General features: G+C 35.4%; 2 protein-coding genes across 10 annotated transcripts in view; both read right to left on the bottom strand.

Moving 5' to 3' along the window:
• The window catches only part of LOC133541272 (trinucleotide repeat-containing gene 6B protein-like), a 113225-nt gene extending 105314 nt beyond the window's left edge, over positions 1 to 7911 (bottom strand). For all 9 annotated transcript variants that reach the window (XR_009803822.1, XR_009803824.1, XR_009803823.1 and 6 more), the window contains exon 1: positions 7569 to 7911. The gene's annotated coding sequence lies outside the window, so the exon portion shown is untranslated. The remainder of the gene's footprint in view (positions 1 to 7568) is intronic.
• A 10315-nt stretch (positions 7912 to 18226) lies between these two features.
• zmp:0000000896 (caspase recruitment domain-containing protein 10) overlaps positions 18227 to 25088 on the bottom strand; it is a 65660-nt gene continuing 58798 nt past the window's right edge. Inside the window, exons 24-25 of the mRNA XM_061884828.1 lie at positions 22862 to 22971; positions 18227 to 18623 (exon numbers count right to left, since the gene is read on the bottom strand). Coding sequence (XP_061740812.1) covers positions 18422 to 18623; positions 22862 to 22971 — 312 coding nt within the window. The 3' untranslated portion in view covers positions 18227 to 18421. The remainder of the gene's footprint in view (positions 18624 to 22861; positions 22972 to 25088) is intronic.

Genomic DNA, 25088 nt, shown 5'->3' with positions numbered 1-25088 from the left:
TGCAGTGTGTATATTGTACATATTACATATTGTTATGAAGGTGTGTGTTACTACATTATATATATACTTGCAGTGTGTATATTGTACATATTACATATTGTTATGAAGGTGTGTGTTACTACATGATATATATACTTGCAGTGTGTATATTGTACATATTACATATTGTTATGAAGGTGTGTGTTACTACATTATATATATACTTGCAGTGTGTATATTGTACATATTACATATTGTTATGAAGGTGTGTGTTACTACATTATATATATACTTGCAGTGTGTATATTGTACATATTACATATTGTTATGAAGGTGTGTGTTACTACATTATATATATACTTGCAATGTGTATATTGTACATATTACATATTGTTATGAAGGTGTGTGTTACTACATGATATATATACTTGCAGTGTGTATATTGTACATATTGTTATGAAGGTGTGTGTTACTACATTATATATATACTTGCAGTGTGTATATTGTACATATTACATATTGTTATGAAGGTGTGTGTTACTACATTATATATATACTTGCAGTGTGTATATTGTACATATTGTTATGAAGGTGTGTGTTACTACATTATATATATACTTGCAGTGTGTATATTGTACATATTGTTATGAAGGTGTGTGTTACTACATTATATATATACTTGCAGTGTGTATATTGTACATATTGTTATGAAGGTGTGTGTTACTACATTATATATATACTTGCAGTGTGTATATTGTACATATTACATATTGTTATGAAGGTGTGTGTTACTACATTATATATATACTTGCAGTGTGTATATTGTACATATTGTTATGAAGGTGTGTGTTACTACATTATATATATACACTTGCAGTGTGTATATTGTACATATTACATATTGTTATGAAGGTGTGTGTTACTACATTATATATATACTTGCAGTGTGTATATTGTACATATTACATATTGTTATGAAGGTGTGTGTTACTACATGATATATATACTTGCAGTGTGTATATTGTACATATTACATATTGTTATGAAGGTGTGTGTTACTACATTATATGTATACTTGCAGTGTGTATATTGTACATATTGTTATGAAGGTGTGTGTTACTACATTATATATATACTTGCAGTGTGTATATTGTACATATTGTTATGAAGGTGTGTGTTACTACATTATATATATACTTGCAGTGTGTATATTGTACATATTACATATTGTTATGAAGGTGTGTGTTACTACATTATATATATACTTGCAGTGTGTATATTGTACATATTGTTATGAAGGTGTGTGTTACTACATTATATATATACTTGCAGTGTGTATATTGTACATATTACATATTGTTATGAAGGTGTGTGTTACTACATTATATATATACTTGCAGTGTGTATATTGTACATATTACATATTGTTATGAAGGTGTGTGTTACTACATTATATATATACTTGCAGTGTGTATATTGTACATATTACATATTGTTATGAAGGTGTGTGTTACTACATTATATATATACTTGCAGTGTGTATATTGTACATATTGTTATGAAGGTGTGTGTTACTACATTATATATATACTTGCAGTGTGTATATTGTACATATTACATATTGTTATGAAGGTGTGTGTTACTACATAATATATATACTTGCAGTGTGTATATTGTACATATTGTTATGAAGGTGTGTGTTACTACATTATATATATACTTGCAGTGTGTATATTGTACACATTACATATTGTTATGAAGGTGTGTGTTACTACATAATATATATACTTGCAGTGTGTATATTGTACATATTACATATTGTTATGAAGGTGTGTGTTACTACATAATATATATACTTGCAGTGTGTATATTGTACATATTGTTATGAAGGTGTGTGTTACTACATTATATATGTACTTGCAGTGTGTATATTGTACATATTACATATTGTTATGAAGGTGTGTGTTACTACATTATATGTATACTTGCAGTGTGTAAATAAAATGTTGGAGTGTTTTGAAGTTGTTTCGAGGGCTTTGAAGGCTACAATAGTGTTCATCTGCAAAGTGAAAAAAAATAAAAAATAATAAAACGTGTATTCTTGTCTCTCATAACGATTATAAATGATGGGGAAAAACTCCCCAAAAATGCAGTTCTCCTTTCAGTGTTTTAGCGAGTAATCGAACAAATGTATTGATACTCGATTACTAAAAAATTGGATGGCTGCAGTCCTACTGGCAAACACGTGATGGCGTTTGGGTAACAGGTCAGCAATAAAAATGGATGTTTATGTTTATTTATATTACCTGCCACGTGCCACCATCACCTCCACGCTGAGATCATTATTCATGCGTTCGTTACGTCTCGTCTCCATTACTGTAACCTAATATTTTGGGGCCTCCCTATGTCTAGCATTAAAAGATTACACTTGGTACAAAAGAACAAGAAAGTTTGATCATATTACGCCTATACTCTATTTACCTTTATATACCTATACATATATACCTATACTGTATACTTGGCAACCCTCCCGATTTTTCCGAGAGACTCCCGAATTTCAGTGCCCCTCCCGGACAACAATATTGGGGGCGTGCCTTATAGGCACTGCCTTTAGCGTCCTCTACAACCTGTCATCACCTGTGCTTTTCCTTCATACAAACAGCGTGTCGGCACAATCACATAATATATGCGGCTTTTACACACACAAGTGAATGCAACGCATACTTGGTCAACAGCCGTACAGGTCACGCTGAGGGTGGCCGTATAAACAACTTTAAATTTGTTACAAATATGCGCCACACTGTGAACCCACACCAAACGGGAATGACAAACACATTTCAGGAGAACATACGCACCGTAACACAACAGAATACCCCAAATCCCTTGCAGCACTAACTCTTCCGGGACGCTACAATATACACCCCCGCTACCACCAAACCCCGCCCACCTCAGCCCCCCCCATCTCCTGAATTTGGAGGTCTCAATGTTGGCAAGTATGCTATACTGTATATACACACACACACACACACACATATACACATATACATATATATATATATATATATATATATATATACATATATAAATACCTATACTGGCTCACCTGCACTGGCTTCCTGTGCACTTAAGATGCGACTTTAAGGTTTTACTGCATACTACACCAGACCTGGGCAAATGCTGCCCGTTAAGCTTTTCAAACTGGCCAGCCGGACATTCCCAAATATTTTTTTTAGCTCTTTAACATGGAAAGTGTAGCTGCCATTATGAAGTACAGTGATGTTTTCTAATGACCGCAAGTTTTGAACTATACAAAGTATTTCAATGGTTGGAATCCCCGCTTTTGGATGATATACCAGTTACTATGGCAATCTAATTAGTTACTACAGTCATCTAATTAGTTACTACCACCCGAATGCCTCCCTGACCGGCAGGAGGCCAAGGGGAAGACCCAGGACACGTTGAGAAGACTATGTCTTCCGGCTGGCCTGGGAACGCCTTGGGATCCCCCGGGAGGAGCTGGACGAAGTGGCTGGGGAGAGGGAAGTCTGGGCTTCTCTGCTTAGGCTGCTGCCCCCGCGACCCCACCTCGCATTAGCGGAAGAAAATGGATGGATGGATGGATGGATGGGTGGTAATCTAATTAGTTACTATGGTCATCCAATTAGTTACCATGGTAATCTATGTCGCAGCAGCTCAGAAGAGGCACCAAGCAGGGTGGGTGGGGAGCGTTTCCACAGAAGCGGAAGATTTTCACAACAAAGTTCTAAAGCAGGGGTCGGGAACCTTTTTGGCTGAGAGAGCCATGAAAGCCAAATATTTTAAAATGTATTTCCGTGAGAGCCATATAATATTTTTTAACACTGAATACAGTTAAATGCATGCATTTTTCAAGTAAAACCATCATTTTTAGAGTATAATAAGTCTCTTATTATTTTTAGAAACATTGTAACATTGTAAAACAAAGTAAGATTTTCATTGTACGGCAAACTGTCTAACTGTGCATGTGACGATAAACAATCTTGAATCTCTTGAACAGGTGCGGTAGAAAACGGATGGATGGATTAAAATGCATGAGAATGTTTTTGTCAGGCTCAGACTGTGGATGTTTGTGCTTCCTCGATGCAAGGATGATGTAGGACTAGTCAGGCATGAATTTAAGTACATGATATTTATTAAATAAACAAACAAACTACAAAAAGGCAAACCAAGGACGCGCTCTGTGGCGGATAATAATCTATACTATACTTAAAACAAAACAGCGCAATGGCATGACTATATACAAACAAAACAAAACCAGCACTGTGGCATAAATACATAAACTTACACGGCATGGAACTGTGGACGAGGATGTGAAGGTTTGAACAGCATGGGTAGGGTGCGTGCGAGTGTGAGCTAATGCGCTGGCATGGAAACAAACAAAACCAGGAAGTGCAAAACGTGACTGAATGTCCAAAATCAAAAACATAACATGACATGACAAAACAAAACATGTTCCATAGGTGTGACAGTTTTATATTTTGAACGTTATTTTTAACATTGTGATTACCAGCGGCCTTATTCATTACTTATCATGTTAAGCAATGTCAGATAAGATTTATCTGAGAGCCAGATGCAGTCATCAAAAGAGCCACATCTGGCTCTAGAGCCATAGGTTCCCTACCCCTGTTCAAAAGCTTAGTGATATATCAGATTGGAGGTGGGTTTATTTTGTACCCATCGCGTTCATATTTCACTGTTTGTTGCGTTTGACTTGATTGTAAAATATGTCGATCGAAAGGGGGTGTGACATTATTATTTTGTCAATATTCAGTGTTTTATTGCTCATACAAAAATGTAAAATTCCATTACATGAGGTTATTGTAAGGTTTTGTGATAGTGTCCCTAAAAATAGATATACCGGCCCTCAGACACATATGTTTCTCTAAATATGGCCCCTGAGTCAAAATAATTGCCCAGGCCCGTACGACACGGTCTAGCTCTGGGGTAGGGAACCTATGGCTCTAGAGCCAGATGTGGCTCTTTTGATGACTGCATCTGGCTCTCAGATAAATCTTAGCTGACATTGCTTAACAGGATAAGTAATGAATAATTCCGCTGGTAATCACAGTGCTAAAAATAATGTTCAAAATATTAAACATTCTCATGCATTTTAATCCATCCATTTTCTACAGTACCTGTTCAAGAAGTCGCATTATTAGTAAGAAGTATTTAATTTATTATTGGTAAGCTGCAGAATAACAATGTTATTTAAAATAATAACATACTTATTGTACTCTAAAAATGTTATTAATTTAAAATGCATGCATTTTAGTTGTAATCAGTGTTAAAAAATATGATATGGCTCTCACGGAAATACATTTTAAAATCTTTGGCTTTCATGGCTCTCTCAGCCAAAAAGGTTCCCGACCCCTGCTCTAGCTCCATCCTATCTTGCTGATTGTACTGTGCCATATGTGCCCACGTCTGCGGTCCCCTCCAAGGTTTCTCATTCTATTCTATTGGGTTGAGTTTGTCGTTGTGGCTTGTGCAGCCCTTTGAGAAACTCGTGATTTCGGGCTATAGACATAAACTTTGATTGATTGACCTGTGTTCCATGTGCGCCAATTACATTTCTGTTGCATATAACAAATAAAAAGCACCATAAATACAAACCCTGTTTCCATTTGAGTTGGGAAATTGTGTTAGATGTAAATATAAACAGAATACAATGATTTGCAAATCCTTTTCAACCCATATTCAGTTGAATATGCTACAAAGACAACATATTTGATGTTCAAACTGATAAACTTTTTTTTTTTTTTTTTTGCAAATAAGCATTAACTTTCGAATTTGATGCCAGCAACACGTGACAAAGAAGTTGGGAAAGGTGGCAATAAATACTGAAAAAGTGGAGGAATGCTCATCAAACACTTATTTGGAACATCCCACAGGTGTGCAGGCTAATTGGGAACAGGTGGGTGCCATGATTGGGTATAAAAACAGCTTCCCAAAAAATGCTCAGTCTTTCACAAGAAAGGATGGGGCGAGGTACACCCCTTTGTCCACAACTGCGTGAGCAAATAGTCAAACAGTTGAAGAACAACATTTCTCAAAGTGCAATTGCAAGAAATTTAGGGATTTCAACATCTACGCTCCATAATATCATCAAAATGTTCAGAGAATCTGGAGAAATCATTCCACGTAAGCGGCATGGCCGGAAACCAACATTGAATGACCGTGAATGTCGATCACTCAGAAGGCACTGTATCAAAAACCGACATCAAACTCTAAAGGATATCACTACATGGGCTCAGGAACACTTCAGAAAACCACTGTGACGTAACACAGTTCGTCGCTACATCTGTAAGTGCAAGTTAAAGCCCTACTATGCAAAGCGAAAGCCATTTATCAACAACATCCAGAAATGCCGCTGGCTTCTCTGGGCCCGAGATCTTCTAAGATGGACTAATGCAAAGTGGAAAAGTGTTATGTGGTCTGACGAGTCCACATTTCAAATTGTTTTTGGAAATATTCGACATTGTGTCATCCTGACCAAAGGGGAAGCGAACCATCCAGACTGTTATCGACGCAAAGTTCAAAAGCCAGCATGTGTGATGGTATGGGGGTGCATTAGTGCTAAAGGCATGGGTAACTTACACATCTGTGAAGGCACCATTAATGCTGAAAGGTACATACAGGTTTTGGAGCAACATATGTTGTCATCCAAGCAACGTTATCATGGATGCCCCTGCTTATTTCAGCAAGACAATGCCAAGCCACGTGCTACAACAACGTGGTTTCGTAGTAAAAGAGTGCAGGTATTTTTCTGGCCCGCCCAAAGTCCAGACCTGTCCACCATTGAAAATGTGTGGCGCATTATGAAGCGTAAAATACGACAGCAGAGACTCCGGACTGTTGAACGACTGAAGCTCTACATAAAACAAGAACGGGAAAGAATTCCACTTTCAAAACTTTAAAAATCAGTTTCCTCAGTTCCCAAACATTTATTGAGTGTTGTTAAAAGAAAAGGTGATGTAACACAGTGGTGAACATGCCCTTTCCCAACTACTTTGGCACGTGTTGCAGCCATGAAATTCTAAGTTAATTATTATTTGCAAAACGAAATAAAGTTTATGAGTTTGAATATCAAATATCTTGTCTTTGTAGTGCATTCAGTTGAATATGGGTTGAAAGGGATTTGCAAATCATTGTATTCTGTTTATATTTACATCTAACACAATTTCCCAACTCATATGGAAACGGGGTTTGTATAAGCCAAGGACACTCGGGGTGCACCACAGGAGTGTCTCTACCACCGCTGCAGCTGGCCGACCAGGAGGTACTGCTGCTCGGATGCAAAGAGCGGAGAAGCCCGGGGGTGCAGAGGTGTGATGACCGTCAGACTGCACGTCAGCCCCTTACTGCCAAATAGTGCACCCCAACCAGGGTGACGTCGGCGCGCGTGCACGTGTCAGTCAGTGTTTTGCACGTGTCAGTCAGTCAGTGTTTTGCACGCGCTAACTCGCATGACGTCACGCCACAACGCACTCCAAGCCTAATTGTTTGCACGTAGACGTTGAAAGCAAGACAATATTCAAACACTGACTCACCTCGGGAATCACATGGGAAATAAAGTGCGTGTGTGCAAAAAAACAAACAAAAAAAAAAAAAACAAGAAGAAAAAGAAGAGGAAGAAAAAAAAGGGCTTCGGCTAGCGATGCAAGCTAGCTTAGCGAGCTCCTTCCTCCAGGCTTTCAAGGCTGACTTGGAGAATAAATGACACGTTAAAGGTGACTCGGTTGTTGACAGTCGGTAGTCCTTTCGCCCTCCGCCGTGCTTTTCAGGCTGTGGACAGAAGAGAGACGAGCCCCGGGCGGCTGACAGACGCTGAATGCTCGCTTAGTTTACTGTCGGCCATTTTGCTATAGCCAACATTTCACTAGGCCAGTGTTGTTCACACGGGGGGCGGGGCTTGTTCACACGGGGGAGGAGCTTATGCAGTACTGGTGCTGTCCTCCAGGGGGCCATTTGGGGATTTTTATTCATGTGCAGTACTGGCGCTTTCCTCTAGAGGGCCAACTGAGGATTTTTATGCTTGTGCAGTACTGGCGCTGTCCTTTAGGGGGCCAACTGGGGCTTTTAATGCTCATTATTAGGACATTTTAGCTCACCTTTTCATCTCATGATCATGACTTTTTATCTCATAATTATCTCATTCTATCTCACATTTTCGACACGACTATATTATGAAGATTATTTTTTAAATCTTGTAATTATGTCGTTTTCATCTCACATTTTCTAAATGTTTATACCATGATAATGACTTTGTAATAATTTAAAAAAAAATCGAAAATGTAAGATAAAATGACATAACTATAAGATTGAACAAATCATTTTCATGATATAGTCATGTCAAAAATGTGAGATAAAATGACATAATTAATAAATTTAAAGAATTATTTTCGTGATATAGTCATGTCGAAAATGTGAGATAAAATGTTATAGTTATGATATTAAACTTTAATATCATAAAATGTCATGATTTAAAATTTAATATAATTTTGACATTGTATCTCACATTTCCATAATATGACTTTTTATCTCATAATTATGTCATTTTATCTCACATTTTTGACATGACTATATCATGAAAATTATTTTTTTAATTTGATAATTATGTCGTTTCATCTCACATTTTCATATCATGATAATGACTTTTTAATATAATACTGACATTTTATCTCACATTTTTGACATTTTCATATTATATTGGACTGGACTCTCGCGACTGTGTTGGATCCATTATGGATTGAACTTTCACAGTATCATGTTAGACCCGCTCGACATCCATTGCTTTCCTCCTCTCCAAGGTTCTCAGTCATCATTGTCACCGACGTCCCACTGGGTGTGAGTTTTCCTTGCCCTTGTGTGGGCCTACCGAGGATGTCGTAGTGGTTTGTGCAGCCCTTTGAGACACTGGTGATTTGGGGCTATATAAGTAAACATTGATTGATTGATTGATTGATTGATATTATGACTTTTTATCTCATAATTATGTAATTTTATCTCACATTTACAAATTTTTTGTATCATGACTTTTTATCTCCAGGGTGTACCCCGCCTTCCGCCCGATTGTAGCTGAGATAGGCGCCAGCGCCGCCCGTGACCCCGAAAGGGAATGAGCGGTAGAAAATGGATGGATGGACTTTTTATCTCATAATTATGTCATTTTATCTCACATTTTCGAAATTTTTATACCATGATAATGACTTTTTAATAATTACATTTTTTTCGAAAATGTAAGATAAAACGACATAACTATAAGATTGAAAAAATAATTTTCATGATATAGTCATGTCAAAAATGTGAGATAAAATGACATAATTAATAAATTTAAAGAATTTTTTTCGTGATATAATCATTTCAAAAATGTGAGATAAAATGTCATGATTATGAAATAAAATTTAATATGAAAATGTCAAAAATCTGAGATAAAATGTCATGATTATGATATTAAACTTTAATATCATAAAATGTCATGATTTAAAATTTAATATAATTCTGACATTGTATCTCACATTTTCATATTATGACTTTTTATTTCATAATTATGTCATTTTATCTCACATTTTTGACATGACTACATCATGAAAATTATTTTCTTAATCTTATAATTATGTTGTTTCATCTCACATTTTCGAAATTTTCATATCATGATAATGACTTTTTAATATAATGACATTTTATCTCACATTTTCGACATTTTTATATTATGACTTTTTATCTCATAATTATGTCATTTTATCTCACATTTTTGACATGAGTATATCATGAAAACATTTTTTTAATCTTATTGTCGTTTTATCTCACATTTACCAATTTTTCGTATCATAATGACTTTTTATCTCATAATTATGTCATTTTATCTCATATTTATGGCATGACTATATCAAGGAAATTATTTTTTCAATCATATAATTATGTCATTTTATCTTACATTTTCAAAAATTTTATATCATGATAATGACTTTTTATCTCACAATTATGTCATTTTATCTCACATTTTTGACATGTCTACATCTAATAATCATGACATTTTATCTCATAATTATGACTTTCTAATCTCATTATTTTGACTTTTTATTTGATAATTGCAATTTTTGGTCTCATAATTATGATTTTTATCCCACAATTTTGACTTGTCATCTCCTATTTTTGACTTTATGTCGCATTTCGTATCTCCTGATTATGACTTTTATGTCATAATCATTTACTATTTAATCTCATCATTTCGATTATTTTTATCTAAAAATTTTCAACTTTCTTATCTCAAAGTAAACATCATAACCATAACAATTATGCATTTTTATCTCACAATTTTGACATGTCATCTCAGAATTATGACTTTTTGCATCCTAATTCTAAACTTTATCTCATAATTGTACATTCCCATCTCATAATTTTGAGATTTAATATTAGAATCACGACATTTTGTCTCACAATTATGAATTTTTATCTCACAATTTCGACTTTTTATCACATTATGACTCTTTATCTCATCATTTTGACTTTTTACTCATATTCATGACTTTTTTTTGTCTCATAATTTCACATTTCTTATCAAATTATTTCGTTTTTCTTATTTCATAATTTCGACTTTTTGACTCATGATTTTTACTTATTTCATAATCATGACTTCTATTATCTCAGAATCATGACTTTTTATTTCCTAATTTTGAATTTCATATCTTGCAATTTCAACATTTTATCGCCTAATTGTATTATTTTGTAAATAAATTTTACAATTTCAACTTTTCATCTCATAATTTGGATTTTTTAATCTCATGACCAACGTTTCATTTAATTCTTCCTTTTTCATCTCATAATTTCAACATTTTTTCTCCCACTCACAACTTTTTCTCTCAGAGTTATGGCCTTTATCTTACAATTTCAACTTTTATCTCATGATTATGACTTTTTAAGAATATCATAATCACAACCATTTATCTCATAGTTTTAACTATCTTATCTCATAATTTCCACTTTTTATTTCATATGCATGACTTTTTTAAAAATCTCATAATTACGACCTTTTAAATATGATTTACCTTTGGGGTATTTTACAGTACTGAGTACTACACTAAAAAAAGACAAATAAAGGTTTTTTTCACAAAACCTACAGTATTTGGTGACAAAATTATTCATTATTAATAATTATATTTTTTTCCCCCAATTCCTACAATGACACTTAGAGTGAGTCTGAATGTTTTCTACTCTCTATGTATATCAGACATTGTTATTATTATTATTCAGTTGTATACATATTATTATAAGATAGTTAGTAGCGGGGTTTACATAATTCACGCACGGAACTTCAGTCATGACTAGAGAGTTCCGGTCGGACGGGTTTGAAGGGAACGCACTTCCGTTCTGCTGCTGCGAGAGAAAAAGGCGCAAAGCTCCATCTTCTCGTAAGTTACTGAATGGCAAACATTTCAAATTTAACAATGGCAAACATATTGAAAATATACAACACACTTCATTAATGTGAATAATATATTGAATCAATCAAAGTTGATTCATATAGACCAGGGGTCGGCAACCCAAAATGTTGAAAGAGCCATATTGGACCAAAAATACAAAAACAAATCTGTCTGGAGCAGCAAAAAAATAAAAGCCATATTACATACAGATAGTGTGTCATGAGATATAAATTGAATTAAGAGGACTTAAAGGAAACTAAATGAGCTCAAGTATAGCTACAAATGAGACATAATGATGCAATATGTACATATAGCTAGCCTAAATAGCATGTTAGCATCAATTAGCTTGCAGTCATGCAGTGACCAAATATGTCTGATTAGCACTCCACACAAGTCAATAACGTCAACAAAACTCACCTTTGTGCACTCATGCACAATGTTAAAAGTCTGGTGGACAAAATGAGACAGAAAAAGAAGTGGCATAAAACACGTCTTAAAAAGTCGGAGAAAGTTATACATGTAAACAAACTAGGGTGAGTTCAAGGACCGCCAAAATTAGTAGGACAAAACGGCGCTCGCCAAATACTGGAATCAGTGAAGCATGTTTAATAAAACCAGTGTGCTTTATAACAATTAGGGAGGTTTGTGTCATGTTTTTCCTCTTAAAGAAACAATATTAAAACAAACAATGTTTTTTTCCCCCTCATCTTTTTCCATTTTTCATATATTTTTGAAAAAGCTCCAGAGAACCACTAGGGCGGCGCTAAAGAGCCGCATGCGGGTTGCCGACCCCTGGTGTAGACTGTCGTCACCAGTGTTTTGAAGGGGGACAACATTCTAACGTTGTAAGTTATTGACAAAAGTACACTTTATTCACTAACCGCTTACAAAAAAGGTCATAAAGTAGGCTGACCATATCGTCAAGTCCCATAAAGAGGACACATATATGCGTGCCAAGGCCGGGACTAGGTGAACATTTGCCAATGATACTTCAACTTGCTTTATACATACTTATTTAAATAAAGCATTTTTTCTCCTCTGTGGACAACAGTGTTCGCGCTAGGAATTTTCAAAATGGGGTCCCATGGACCCCATCACGTCATAAATATGGGGTCCCACTTTTTTGTAAGCGTTTTGAAGACAAATGATAAACACATGCATTGTCCTGTTATATCTCACATGATATACTGTGTTTTGGAAAAAGGTTGTCATAAACTTTACTTAATTCATAAAAATAAATGAAATAAAAAGACAAATATGTATACATATGTAAATGTATTCACTTATAATATTCATTCACTTTCTTCTTTGCTTCATGGATCTGAATTTTACTACTGCTGCTAGTTTTTTCTGTTTTTATTTAATAAGTTGTAGGTGGGGCAGCACGGTGGAAGAGGGGTTAGTGCGTCTGCCTCACAATACGAAGGTCCTGCAGTCCTGGGTTCAATCCCGGGCTCAGGATCTTTCTGTGTGGAGTTTGCATGTTCTCCCCGTGACTGTGTGGGTTCCCTCCAGTACTCTGGCCTTTTCCCACCTCCAAAGACATGCACCTGGGGATAGGCTCCTCCCACCTCCAAAGACATGCACCTGGGGATAGGCTCCTCCCACCTCCAAAGACATGCACCTGGGGGTAGGCCCCTCCCACCTCCAAAGACATGCACCTGGGGATAGGCCCCTCCCACCTCCAAAGACATGCACCTGGGGATAGGCTCCTCCCACCTCCAAAGACATGCACCTGGGGGTAGGCCCCTCCCACCTCCAAAGACATGCACCTGGGGGTAAGACCCTCCCACCTCCAAAAACATGCACCTGGGGATAGGCCCCTCCCACTTCCAAAGACATGCACCTGGGGATAGGCCCCTCCCACCTCCAAAGACATGCACCTGTGGATAGGCCCCTCCCACCTCCAAAGACATGCAACTGGTGATAGGCCCCTCCCACCTCCAAAGACATGCACCTGGGGGTAAGACCCTCCCACCTCCAAAAACATGCACCTGGTGATAGGCCCCTCCCACTTCCAAAGACATGCACCTGGGGATAGGCCCCTCCCACCTCCAAAGACATGCACCTGGGGATAGGCCCCTCCCACTTCCAAAGACATGCACCTGTGGATAGGCCCCTCCCACCTCCAAAGACATGCACCTGGGGATAGGACCCTCCCACCTCCAAAAACATGCACCTGGGGATAGGCCCCTCCCACCTCCAAAGACATGCACCCGGGGATAGGCACCTCCCACCTCCAAAGACATGCACCCGGGGATAGGCCCCTCCCACCTCCAAAGACATGCACCTGGGGATAGGCCCCTCCCACTTCCAAAGACATGCACCTGTGGATAGGCCCCTCCCACCTCCAAAGACATGCACCTGGGGATAGGTCGATTGGCAACACTAAATGGTCCCTAGTGTGTGAATGTTGTCTGTCTATCTGTGTTGGCCCTGCGATAAGGTGGTGACTTGTCCAGGGTGTACGCCGTCTTCCGCCCGATTGTAGCTAAGATAGGCTCCAGCGCCCCCGAAGGGAATAAGCGGTAAAAAATGTATGGATGGATGGATGGAAGTTGTAGGTGTATTTATTTCAGTATAAAAGTGTAAAAAGTGTTTTGCTTGGGTCATGAAATGATGATAATGGTGTGCCAGGGGATACATTTTATATTTAAGGCTTAAATCTCTGGAGTCTACATCAACTTCATATCTATTCCTCATTTTAAAAGGTTTTGTTTTATGTTTTTTTGTCAAACAAAACTGTTTTTTTTATTTTTATGGCAAACACACAAAATATGCGATGAGGTGGAAAATTGTCCAAGGTGTATGACGCCTTCCGCCCAAATGCAGCTGAGCTAGGCTCCAGAGACCCCCCGTGTCCTCAAAAGGGACAAGCGGTAGAAAAAGGATGGATGGACACAAAATATGCAAAATCTTGCCCCAAAAATATTTTTCAAAGTGGAATATTTGATGTGACGTAAAGGCGGGGTGGAGGGTAGCGAGGGGTGTATATTCTAGCATCCTGGAAGAGTCAGTGTTGCAAAAGGTTCAGGGTATTTGTTCTGTTGTGTTACGGTGCAGCTGTTCTCCCGAAATGTGTTTGTCATTCTTGTTTGGTGTGGGTTCACAGTGTGGTGCATGTTTGTAACAGTGTTAAAGTTGTTTATACGGCCATCCTCAGTGTGACCTGCATGGCTGTTGACCAAGTATGCCTTGATTAACTATCTATCTACTACACCTCTCTCTTGCTCTCTGTCCCTCGGTCACAAATGTTGCTGCGTGCGCACACCTTCACAATTTGTTTTGTATTTATCCCCTCTTAACTCTGTACTTACATTGAAAATACACGCAACCTTGACACAAAATACCGGACATTTGAGGCATTTAAAAAGCCCCGCCCGGAAACCCCAGACAGTCCCTCAAAAGAGGACATGTCCGGGGAAAAGACGACGTATGGTCAGTCTATCATAATAACTCATAATTTGTTGCATAGAACATTCTAACCCTTTGCTTAAATATACAATCTTGAAATTCAGTGATTTGGTGCATTTGCAAACAGCAAACCATGACCTGCTATTAAACTCTACAACAAGTTTCCTCAACAAGAGAAATATGACTTAAAAATGTGTATGCACGTACAACACTCAACACCTGTAGCATGTGGAATGAAATGATGGAACATATTAAGCAAAGAAGTCAGGAAGAAGAATGTTGAACATTATTGATTAATGCCACATATCAAACTATTTCAATTCATGTGTATGTGATAACTTTATTAATATTCATTTGTTACAAGCTGAGACAGAACGTGGAAAAAAATGGCTATGAAATGAAAAAAAGAAAAAAGGTGGGATTGAACAAACTTGAGCTTCTTCCTACTCCTTTTCCGACATGTCATGAAAAAGTGTAAATAACTAAAGTACGCACGTAGGTTACACGCACATTTAGTGATGCTTTCATCGCAAATATTTAGAAAAGTGAAAACCATCCAGTCAAATATGAAGACTGAACAATTCACAATGTCTCATTCAGCGATTATTACACATGCAGTAAAATGACCTCACTTCCTGGTGTCAAGAGAAAGGTGCCGTTCACGTTGGAGTCGATATCAGTACTCAACGGTACTGATTTTTGTCTTAATAAACGTTAAATCACTAATGCTAATTGAAGGCATGTCTATGGCAAATACAATGTAAATTAGCATGGAGCTAGCTCAAGTTAAAGAGAGGAGCCTTGCCGTTCTTTTGAGCACTTTTGTTAGTTTTTTGTTCTTTTTAAGTCAGGCATGCCTGCTTTGTTGGCATGGAAAATTGCCAGGCAGTCTGGCTGAGTCCAATCTGAGTGCTTAGTGCTTGTTTCCCCACCAAGTGCTTGAGCCGGTGCCGAGTTTGCAATATGTAACGAGGCTAGAAAATAATCTAGAATGTCAGGGTCAAACCTGGATTTTTTCAGAACCCAAACGATAGGATAGACTAATCTTGTAATTAGGGCTGGACGATATATCGATATATACGATATATCGCAGGTTTGTCTCTTTGTGATATATGAAATGACTATATTGTAATATTCGATTATATGTTCTCACACGTTGCTTTAAGCTGCGTGCATTACGTTACTGGCGTGTCTCACTCCTTCTTGTCTGTCCTTCTCACAGAGACGTAAAATAAGCCCGCCTTCTTACATACGTCACATACTCTCGAGAGTCTAGCGTCATAGCTCTCGCCGATCAGAGAGGTAGCAGCATGGCTAACGTTAGCTGAGGCAGGTTGAGCGAGCGGAGCTTGTGACAATAAAAGAGAGAGATGGTGCGAAACTTATCACAAATGGAGGAAGAACAATAAATGCCCAACATAAAGAGCAGGTGGTCCATCATCTGGCGGTGGTTTGGCTTCAAGTGAGAAGATATTCAGCAGACAACAGCAATATGCTGTTCAATATGATGATTAACCTGTGTGATGACTGTATTATGCTGATAGTATATATTTGTACCATGAATTGATTAACGTGGACCCCGACTTAAACAAGTTGAAAAACTTATTGGGGTGTTACCATTTAGTGGTTTAATTGTACGGAATATGTACTGTACTGTGCAATCTACTAATAAAAGTATCAATCAATCAATGCAAAGTATGCAGCAGAAGTGTTACTACAAAAAGGTAGCGACACTATTAATTTGTTCTTTCATTTAAAAAGTCACCCGTGAGAGAATGAAGAGTATTTAATAAATACACTTTTGCTCAATTGACTTAGTTGTGATTTCCCTCTCTGCATGAAAGTTTAAAAGCAGCATATATTAATGCAGTATGAAGAAGAATGTTTTAATGTAGACACATAGAATAATCATACTGCTGTGTTTATATGCATCAAGTGTTCATTCAAGGCTAAGGCAAAATATCGTAATATATATCGTATATCGCAATATGGCATAAAAATATCGCGATTTAAATAAAAGCCAATATCGCCCAGCCCTACTTGTAATCTGATCGGTCAATAGTTTAATCTGATCTGTCAATTGTTTAATCTGATCGGCCAATAGTTTAATCTGATGGGTCAATAGTTTGTGATCGGTCAATCATTTAATCTGCTTGGTCAATAGTTCAATCTGATCGGCCAATAGTTTAATCTGATCGGCCAATCGTTCAATCTGATTGGCCACTAACTTAATCTGATCGGTCAATAGTTTAATGTGATCGACAAATCGTTTAATTTGATCTGTCAGTAGTTTAATCTGATCGTTCAATCAGATTGGCCAATAATTTATTCTGATCAGTCAATCGTTTAATGTGATGGTGAATAGTTGAATGTGATGGGTCAATAGTTGAATGTGATGGTGAATAGTTGAATGTGATGGTGAATAGTTGAATGTGATGGTGAATAGTTGAATGTGATGGTGAATAGTTAAATGTGATGGGTCAATAGTTGAATGTGATGGTGAATAGTTGAATGTGATGGGTCAATAGTTGAATGTGATGGTGAATAGTTGAATGTGATGGTGAATAGTTGAATGTGATGGGTCAATAGTTGAATGTGATGGTGAATAGTTGAATGTGATGGTGAATAGTTGAATATGATGGTGAATAGTTGAATGTGATGGTGAATAGTTGAATGTGATGGGTCAATAGTTGAATGTGATGGTGAATAGTTGAATGTGATGGTGAATAGTTGAATGTGATGGTGAATAGTTGAATGTGATGGGTCAATAGTTGAATGTGATGGTGAATAGTTGAATGTGATGGTGAATAGTTGAATGTGATGGTGAATAGTTGAATGTGATGGGTCAATAGTTGAATGTGATGGTGAATAGTTGAATGTGATGGTGAATAGTTGAATGTGATGGTGAATAGTTGAATGTGATGGTGAATAGTTGAATGTGATGGTGAATAGTTGAATGTGATGGGTCAATAGTTGAATGTGATGGTGAATAGTTGAATGTGATGGTGAATAGTTGAATGTGATGGGTCAATAGTTGAATGTGATGGTGAATAGTTGAATGTGATGGTGAATAGTTGAATGTGATGGTGAATAGTTAAATGTGATGGGTCAATAGTTGAATGTGATGGTGAATAGTTGAATGTGATGGTGAATAGTTGAATGTGATGGTGAATAGTTAAATGTGATGGGTCAATAGTTGAATGTGATGGTGAATAGTTAAATGTGATGGGTCAATAGTTGAATGTGATGGTGAATAGTTAAATGTGATGGGTCAATAGTTGAATGTGATGGTGAATAGTTGAATGTGATGGTGAATAGTTGAATGTGATGGTGAATAGTTGAATGTGATGGTGAATAGTTGAATGTGATGGTGAATAGTTGAATGTGATGGTGAATAGTTGAATGTGATGGTGAATAGTTGAATGATGATGAATAGTTGAATGTGATGGATAAATAGTTGAATGTGATGGATAAATAGTTGAATGTGATCAAAGGAGAATTGTTCCCACCCAGGAAGTAAGAGTGTAAAGAACCAATGAGACGTGTTGTGCTGACCAAGACTCCTCCTACAGCCTTTCTGCTTCCAGCCAGGCTAGTGCCATCTGCTGGCGGGTGATGGCGTTGTGTATGGCGGCCAGCAGCTCCTCCGTGCAGCTCCAGGTGCTGGACTCCAGCGTGTGGTAGAGCAGGGGCAGACTCTCCAGCTGCAGCTCCTCCGTCTGGCACACGTCCTCCACCTCGTCAAAGCGGAGGAAGAAGGTTCTCTTTCTGGTGGAGATAAACTTTCTGTGTTCGTGGTGAGAGAGGAACATAGATTACAGTTTGGCATTTTAGTATGTTTTTTTTTTTGACAACAAGCAATATGCAAAATAACCAAAGTCAAGTCAGTTTCACTTTTTATATAAATAAATTAAAAAAAGGGACAATTCAACTAATAAATAGCTTATAGTTATTTTTAAATATATGTTATATATTAACTTTATTTGGAAGAAAATAGTAGGAAAATTGTTTTTTTTTAATCACATGTATATTTTAATAGTACTGTAAAAAAAAGTTTTATACTAACTTTATTTGGTAGAAAATAGGGATTTTTTTTTTTAACCAAATGTATAAATTAATAGTAATTTAAACATGTTTTATGTTAACTATTTGGCAGAAAATAGTAGGACAACTGCTTTTTTTTTTAAATCAAATTTATATTTTATAGTATTTAAAAAAAAGTTTTATATGGACTTTATTTGGCAGAAAATAGTGGGAACATTGTTTTTAAAAAATAATCAGATTTATGTTTTATTAGTAATTCAAAACATGTTTTACATGAATTATTTGGCAGAAAATAGGGAAATTGTTTTTATTTATTAAAAAAAAAAATCAATTGTAAATTTTAAAATAATTAAAAAAAAGTTTTATATTAACTTTTTTGGGAGATAATAGTATTTGTTTTATTTTTTAAATCCAATAATATTTTATTAGTAATTAAAAAAACATGTGCTATATACCAACTTTATTAGGGAAATAGTTTTTTTAATCAAACTTAGATATTTATAGTGCACACATTTTTTTTGTATATTAACGTTATTTGGGAAAAAATTGTAGGGATTTTTTAAATCAAATGTATAATTTATAAAAGTATATGTTTTACATCAACTTTATTTGGCAGAAAATAGGGAAATTGTTTTTTTTAATCAATTTCTATTTTTATAGTACACTAAAATATGTTTTACATTAATTTTATTTGGCAGAAAATAGGGAGATTTTTTTGATCAAATTTATATTTTTATAGTAAATCCCCCAAAAATGTTTGGCAGAAAATACTAAAGACATTGTTTTTTTAATCAAATGTATGTTTTTGTCGTATTTCTTTAAGTATATGTTATATATTAACTTTATTTGGCAGAAAATAGTAGGGAAATCGTTTTTTTTGATGAAATGTATATTTTAATAGTACTTAAAAGTTTTATATTAACTTTGTTTGGCATAAAATAGTAGAGAAATTTTTTAGTTTTTAAAAATAAATGTAATTTATATTTGAATAGTAATTTTAAAAAAGTTTTATACCCACTTTATTTGATAAAATCAGGGAAATTGTTTTTTTTTTTAATTCAAATGTATATTTTATATTACATTTAATGACATGTTTTATATCAACTATATGGCAGAAAATAGTACGGATTAATTTTTTTTAATCAAATTCATATTTGAATAGTAATTAAAAATAAGTTTTGTACTATATTTGGTCGAAAATAGTAGGGATTTTTTAAAAACTAAAATTTATAATTTAATAGTAATTTAAACATGTTGCATATTAACTATTTGGCAGAAAATAGTAGGAATTTTCTTTAAATCAAATGTATATTTTATACAATTAAAAAAACATATGTTTTATATGAACTTTATTTGGCAGAAAATGGTGGGGAAATTTTATAAATAATAATATATGTATGGATTTTAATAGTAATTTAAAAAAAAGTTTAAATTAACTTTTTTTGGCAGAAAATAGTAAGGAAATATTTTTATTTTTATTTTTTTAACCAAATTTATAATTAATAGTAATTTAAAAACAAATGTTTTATATTAACTATTTGGCAGAAAATAGTAGGGAAATAGTTTTTTATTAAAAAAAAAAAAATCTAATGTATATTTTATAGTAATTCAAAAAAAGTTTTAAATGAACTATTTGGCAGAAAATAGTAGGGGAATAGTTTTTTTTTCAATCAAATTCATATTTTTATAGTACATAAAAAATGTTTTATATTAACTTTATTTGGCAGAAAAGAGTAGGGAAATAATTTTTTTTTTAAATCAAATTTACATTTTTATGGTACATTAAAAAATGTTGTATATAAACTATCTGGCACAAACATGTAGGGAAGTTGTTTTTTTTAAAGTCAAATCTAAAATTTTATAGTATATTTAAAAATATATATTATATATTAACTTTATTTGGCAGAAAATAGGGGAGCATTTTTTTTTCTATCAAATTCATATTTTTATAGTACATACAAAATGTTTTATATTAACTTTATTTGGCAGAAAAGAGTAGGGAAATATTTCTTTTTTTTTTTAAATCAAATTTACATTTTTATAGTACATTAAAAAATGTTGTATATAAACTATCTGGCACAAACATGTAGGGAAATTGTTTTTTTTTTTTAGTCAAATCTAAATTTTTATAGTATATTTAAATATATATATCATATATTAACTTTATTTGGCAGAAAATAGGGGAGCATTTTTTTTTCTATCAAATTGATATTTTTATAGTATATTAAAAGGTTTTATATTACTTTTATTTAGCAGAAAATAGAAGGTAATTTTTAAAATCAAATTTATATTTTTATAGTATTTCTTAAAATATGTTTTATATTAACTTTATTTGGCAGAAAGTATTAGGGGAAGAGCTTATTTTAATCAACTTTAAATATTTTTTTTGTATTACCTTTATTTGGCAGAACATAGTAGAGGTATATATTTTTTTAATAAATGTATATTTTTATAGTAATGTTTTAAAAAAAAGTTTTATATTAACTTTATTTGGCAGAAAATAGCGGGAAAAATGTTTTTTTATTCAAATGTATATTTTTATAGTATTTAAAAACTGAACTAAGAGCGCCTCTTGTGGTTGCAGCTAAGTAGTCCCTTTTATTGATTACCCGTCTAATAAAACATGAAAAAATAAGTGCCTATGCTCGGTAATTACATATTCTAAAAAGGATTGACATTTGATCAAATGTTAATAGAGTAATTGGGCAAATTAATAATCCTTTACTGGAGTCATTGTTCTAAAAATAAAAAATAATTAATAATCATTTATTAATATTAGGGATGTCCGGTCAACATTTTTGGCTTCTGCCACGATCCAAAGTCAGGTCCAGATTCCATACTTTGACAATAGATTACAAAAGTGATTTAAAAAACAAATAAAACAAGTAACACAATAACACATTTTTATGAAGCTTATCTTATTGAATGTAGAATTTTCTAGCATTTTTAATCAGATGATGTAATAGGTGTGTGGTATAAAATGCTTCATATAATTTAACAAAATAAAGTGAATCATAGTTAATAACTAAACAAAAGCAAAACCAATATTGGCTCCCATTTTTATCATTTGGGTTTTGAACTCCAAACTTTCCTGTATCCAAATACTTACTCCCGGAATTTGTAAACAATCACAAATAATTTGTAATATTCAAAACGAGTAAAATATAATTGTAATCACTTTAATATTTCTAATCGAAACATATGTCGTTAATGCGTGGAGATGAAAATCACTAAAAGTGTTGACCTGCTGAGCTTTAGTGCAACTTTACAGGGCTGAGGTCATGTTGGTCATCCAGGTGTCAAAAAAAAAACATATTTTCGAATCATTACCGATTGATAATCGGTTGAAAAAAAAATCCTAAATCGATTAAAAAAAAAAAAAATCTATTATTATTATTATTTTTTTTTTTTTGGGTTCAAATCTGTCCTATTCAGCCACTCAGGCAAAATGTATTTGATTGTTTTTTTAATTTGTATTTATTTATTGATTGTTTTTTATATGTCCTTTCCAGCCACTCAGACAAATCATATTATTGATGTAGATCATCTGTATCTGCTGTACACATTTACTTTACAAAAGAGAAGTGTGGGATACTTCTCTTGTTGTGGACTTTATTAAATGTTTGGTAGAAATGTATTCAACAAAACCAGTTTTATAGAAATGCATCAGAGCTTTTTATCTATTTTATGGAGGAATGTAATTATTCATAGAACTGGCACCACAAAGTATTGATTTTGAATCGCGAATCGTTTTGAATGGAATCATTAGTCCCAATAATTGAATCATATGGTATGGTGCCCAAATATTCACAGCTCTGGTTGTTCATCTTTAAATGAATAATCCCTCCATTATTCTTCTGCATTTTGCATCCCCTAATCACCAATCAATGTCATCGATAAATTGATTCCTATGGCGATGCCTGAAAACGATACCAAAGCATTAAAACTGCCCCAACCTTAGCTTCTTGCGTTTCTTAGTCTTGGGGAGGATGTGGATGACAATCGGGCAAATGTCTTGTTTCAGCAAAGCCTCCACACAGGACAGTCCCAGCTCCAACAAGCAATGTTTGTCCTAAAGCACACAGAAAAACACCGGAGTGATACCAGTAATACCAGTGATGGGTCGCACGATACTGTAACATGAGGAGTGATACTGTGTGCCTCCATGCGTGTGTCACTTTAAGACAAAAAACATAAAAAAAACATGTGACCGATACAAGTATTGTGTCATTGGCAAACTGTCAAAAGACATCCGTTTTCGTCTCCATTTTCGATCTAAATGAGAGGTGTCCAAAGTTGTGTCCTGGACAAATTTGTTTCAAACTAAATATATCTCAAGTCTGAAATACTCTGTGCATTAATGTGGGAAATATTTCAAGTCTTCTCACTCATTCAGTGATGAATAGGGGTATTTTCCCCAAAAACTGTACGTTGTTCGTAACCCGCAGCGAGCTTAGCTTAGCTAACATCCAAATAATTGCTTTTGATTGATTGAAACTTTTTTTAGTAGACTGCACAGTACAGTACATATTCCGTACAATTGAGCACTAAATGGTAACACCCCAATAAGATTTTCAACTTGTTTAAGTCGGGGTCCACGTTAATCAATTCATGGTAGCAATTCTTGCTACGTGTGCAACAGAATAAAAGAGGCTTTGATTCAAACGTACCAGTGTGAAAATGCTGTGAACGCACCAACATGTACCAGGTGATGGCGTTAAAAGTCATGTTTGATCGTCTCACGGTTGCTATTCAGGCTAATAATCGTCTTTTTATTAGCTCACAAACCCGACTTCCTTGGCTTTGCTTCTACACTGGAAATTATACAAATCTCACCAAATCTTTTTGTTCCTAAGCGACGTCGGCAACCATTGTGGCAGTTATTTGGAACTTGTTAAAATACAACTTTTGGACGGGGTCTTGCATTACAACCAAAGTGCTATTTTGATGCAGTGAGACTTATGATACATTGAGTTTCCAGGTCACACTTTGAAGCTCTATATTAGTGAAAAAAAGAACTTTTGTGGTGCAAAAGAGCGACCTTTCTGTTATGATAATTCTTAAAATGGAGCATTATGGTAATGTGTGGCAAATCGAAGACTGTGGAACTACCAGCCCAAACTAAGCAATGGCTTAGGGTTAGATTTTACAGTAAAGAATTGCCCACCTTAGCATTCCAATCAGTTGTAAAAAAAAAAAATGGCAGAAAGGAAGCATCTGTGAGCGGAAAGTTCCTAACTCATGCTATTTGCTGGAGGCTAAATTGTGAGCCTTTTAAAAATGGTTGCATCTCAACAGTTGTTTTTCCCCTAAGAAAGGGCAGGACCATCCTTGCCCAGGCCCGCCCCTTTTTTTTTATCAATCAATCAATCAATGTTTACTTATATAGCCCTAAATCACTAGTGTCTCAAAGGGCTGCACAAACCACCACGACATCCTCGGTAGGCCCACATAAGGGCAAGGAAAACTCACACCCAGTGGGACATCGGTGACAATAATGACTATGAGAACCTTAGAGAGGAGGAAAGCAATGGATGTCGAGCGGATCCAACATGATACTGTGAAAGTTCAATCCACAATGGATACAACACAGTCGCGAGAGTCCAGTCCAAAGAGGATCCAAGACACAGCAGCGAGAGTCCCGTTCACAGCGGAGCCAGCAGGAAACCATCCCAAGCGTAGGCGGACCAGCAGCGCAGAGATGTCCCCAGCTGATACACAGGCAAGCAGTACATGGCCACCGGATCGGACCCCCTCCACAAGGGAGAGTGGGACATAGAAGAAAAAGAAAAGAAACGGCAGATCAACTGGTCTAAAAAGGGAGTCTATTTAAAGGCTACAGTATACAAATGAGTTTTAAGGTGAGACTTAAATGCTTCTACTGAGGTGGCATCTCGAACTGTTACCGGGAGGGCATTCCAGAGTACTGGAGCCCGAACGGAAAACGCTCTATAGCCCGCAGACTTTTTTTGGGCTTTGGGAATCACTAATAAGCCGGAGTCCTTTGAACGCAGATTTCTTGCCGGGACATATGGTACAATACAATCGGCAAGATAAGATGGAGCTAGACCGTGTAGTATTTTATACGTAAGTAGTAAAACCTTAAAGTCACATCTTAAGTGCACAGGAAGCCAGTGCAGGTGAGCCAGTACAGGTATATATGTATGTATATATGTATATAAAGGTATA

Source organism: Nerophis ophidion, linkage group LG23, assembly GCF_033978795.1.
Source record: "Nerophis ophidion isolate RoL-2023_Sa linkage group LG23, RoL_Noph_v1.0, whole genome shotgun sequence".
NCBI lineage: Eukaryota > Metazoa > Chordata > Actinopteri > Syngnathiformes > Syngnathidae > Nerophis > Nerophis ophidion.
This window is presented reverse-complemented; position numbering and strand designations above follow the sequence as displayed.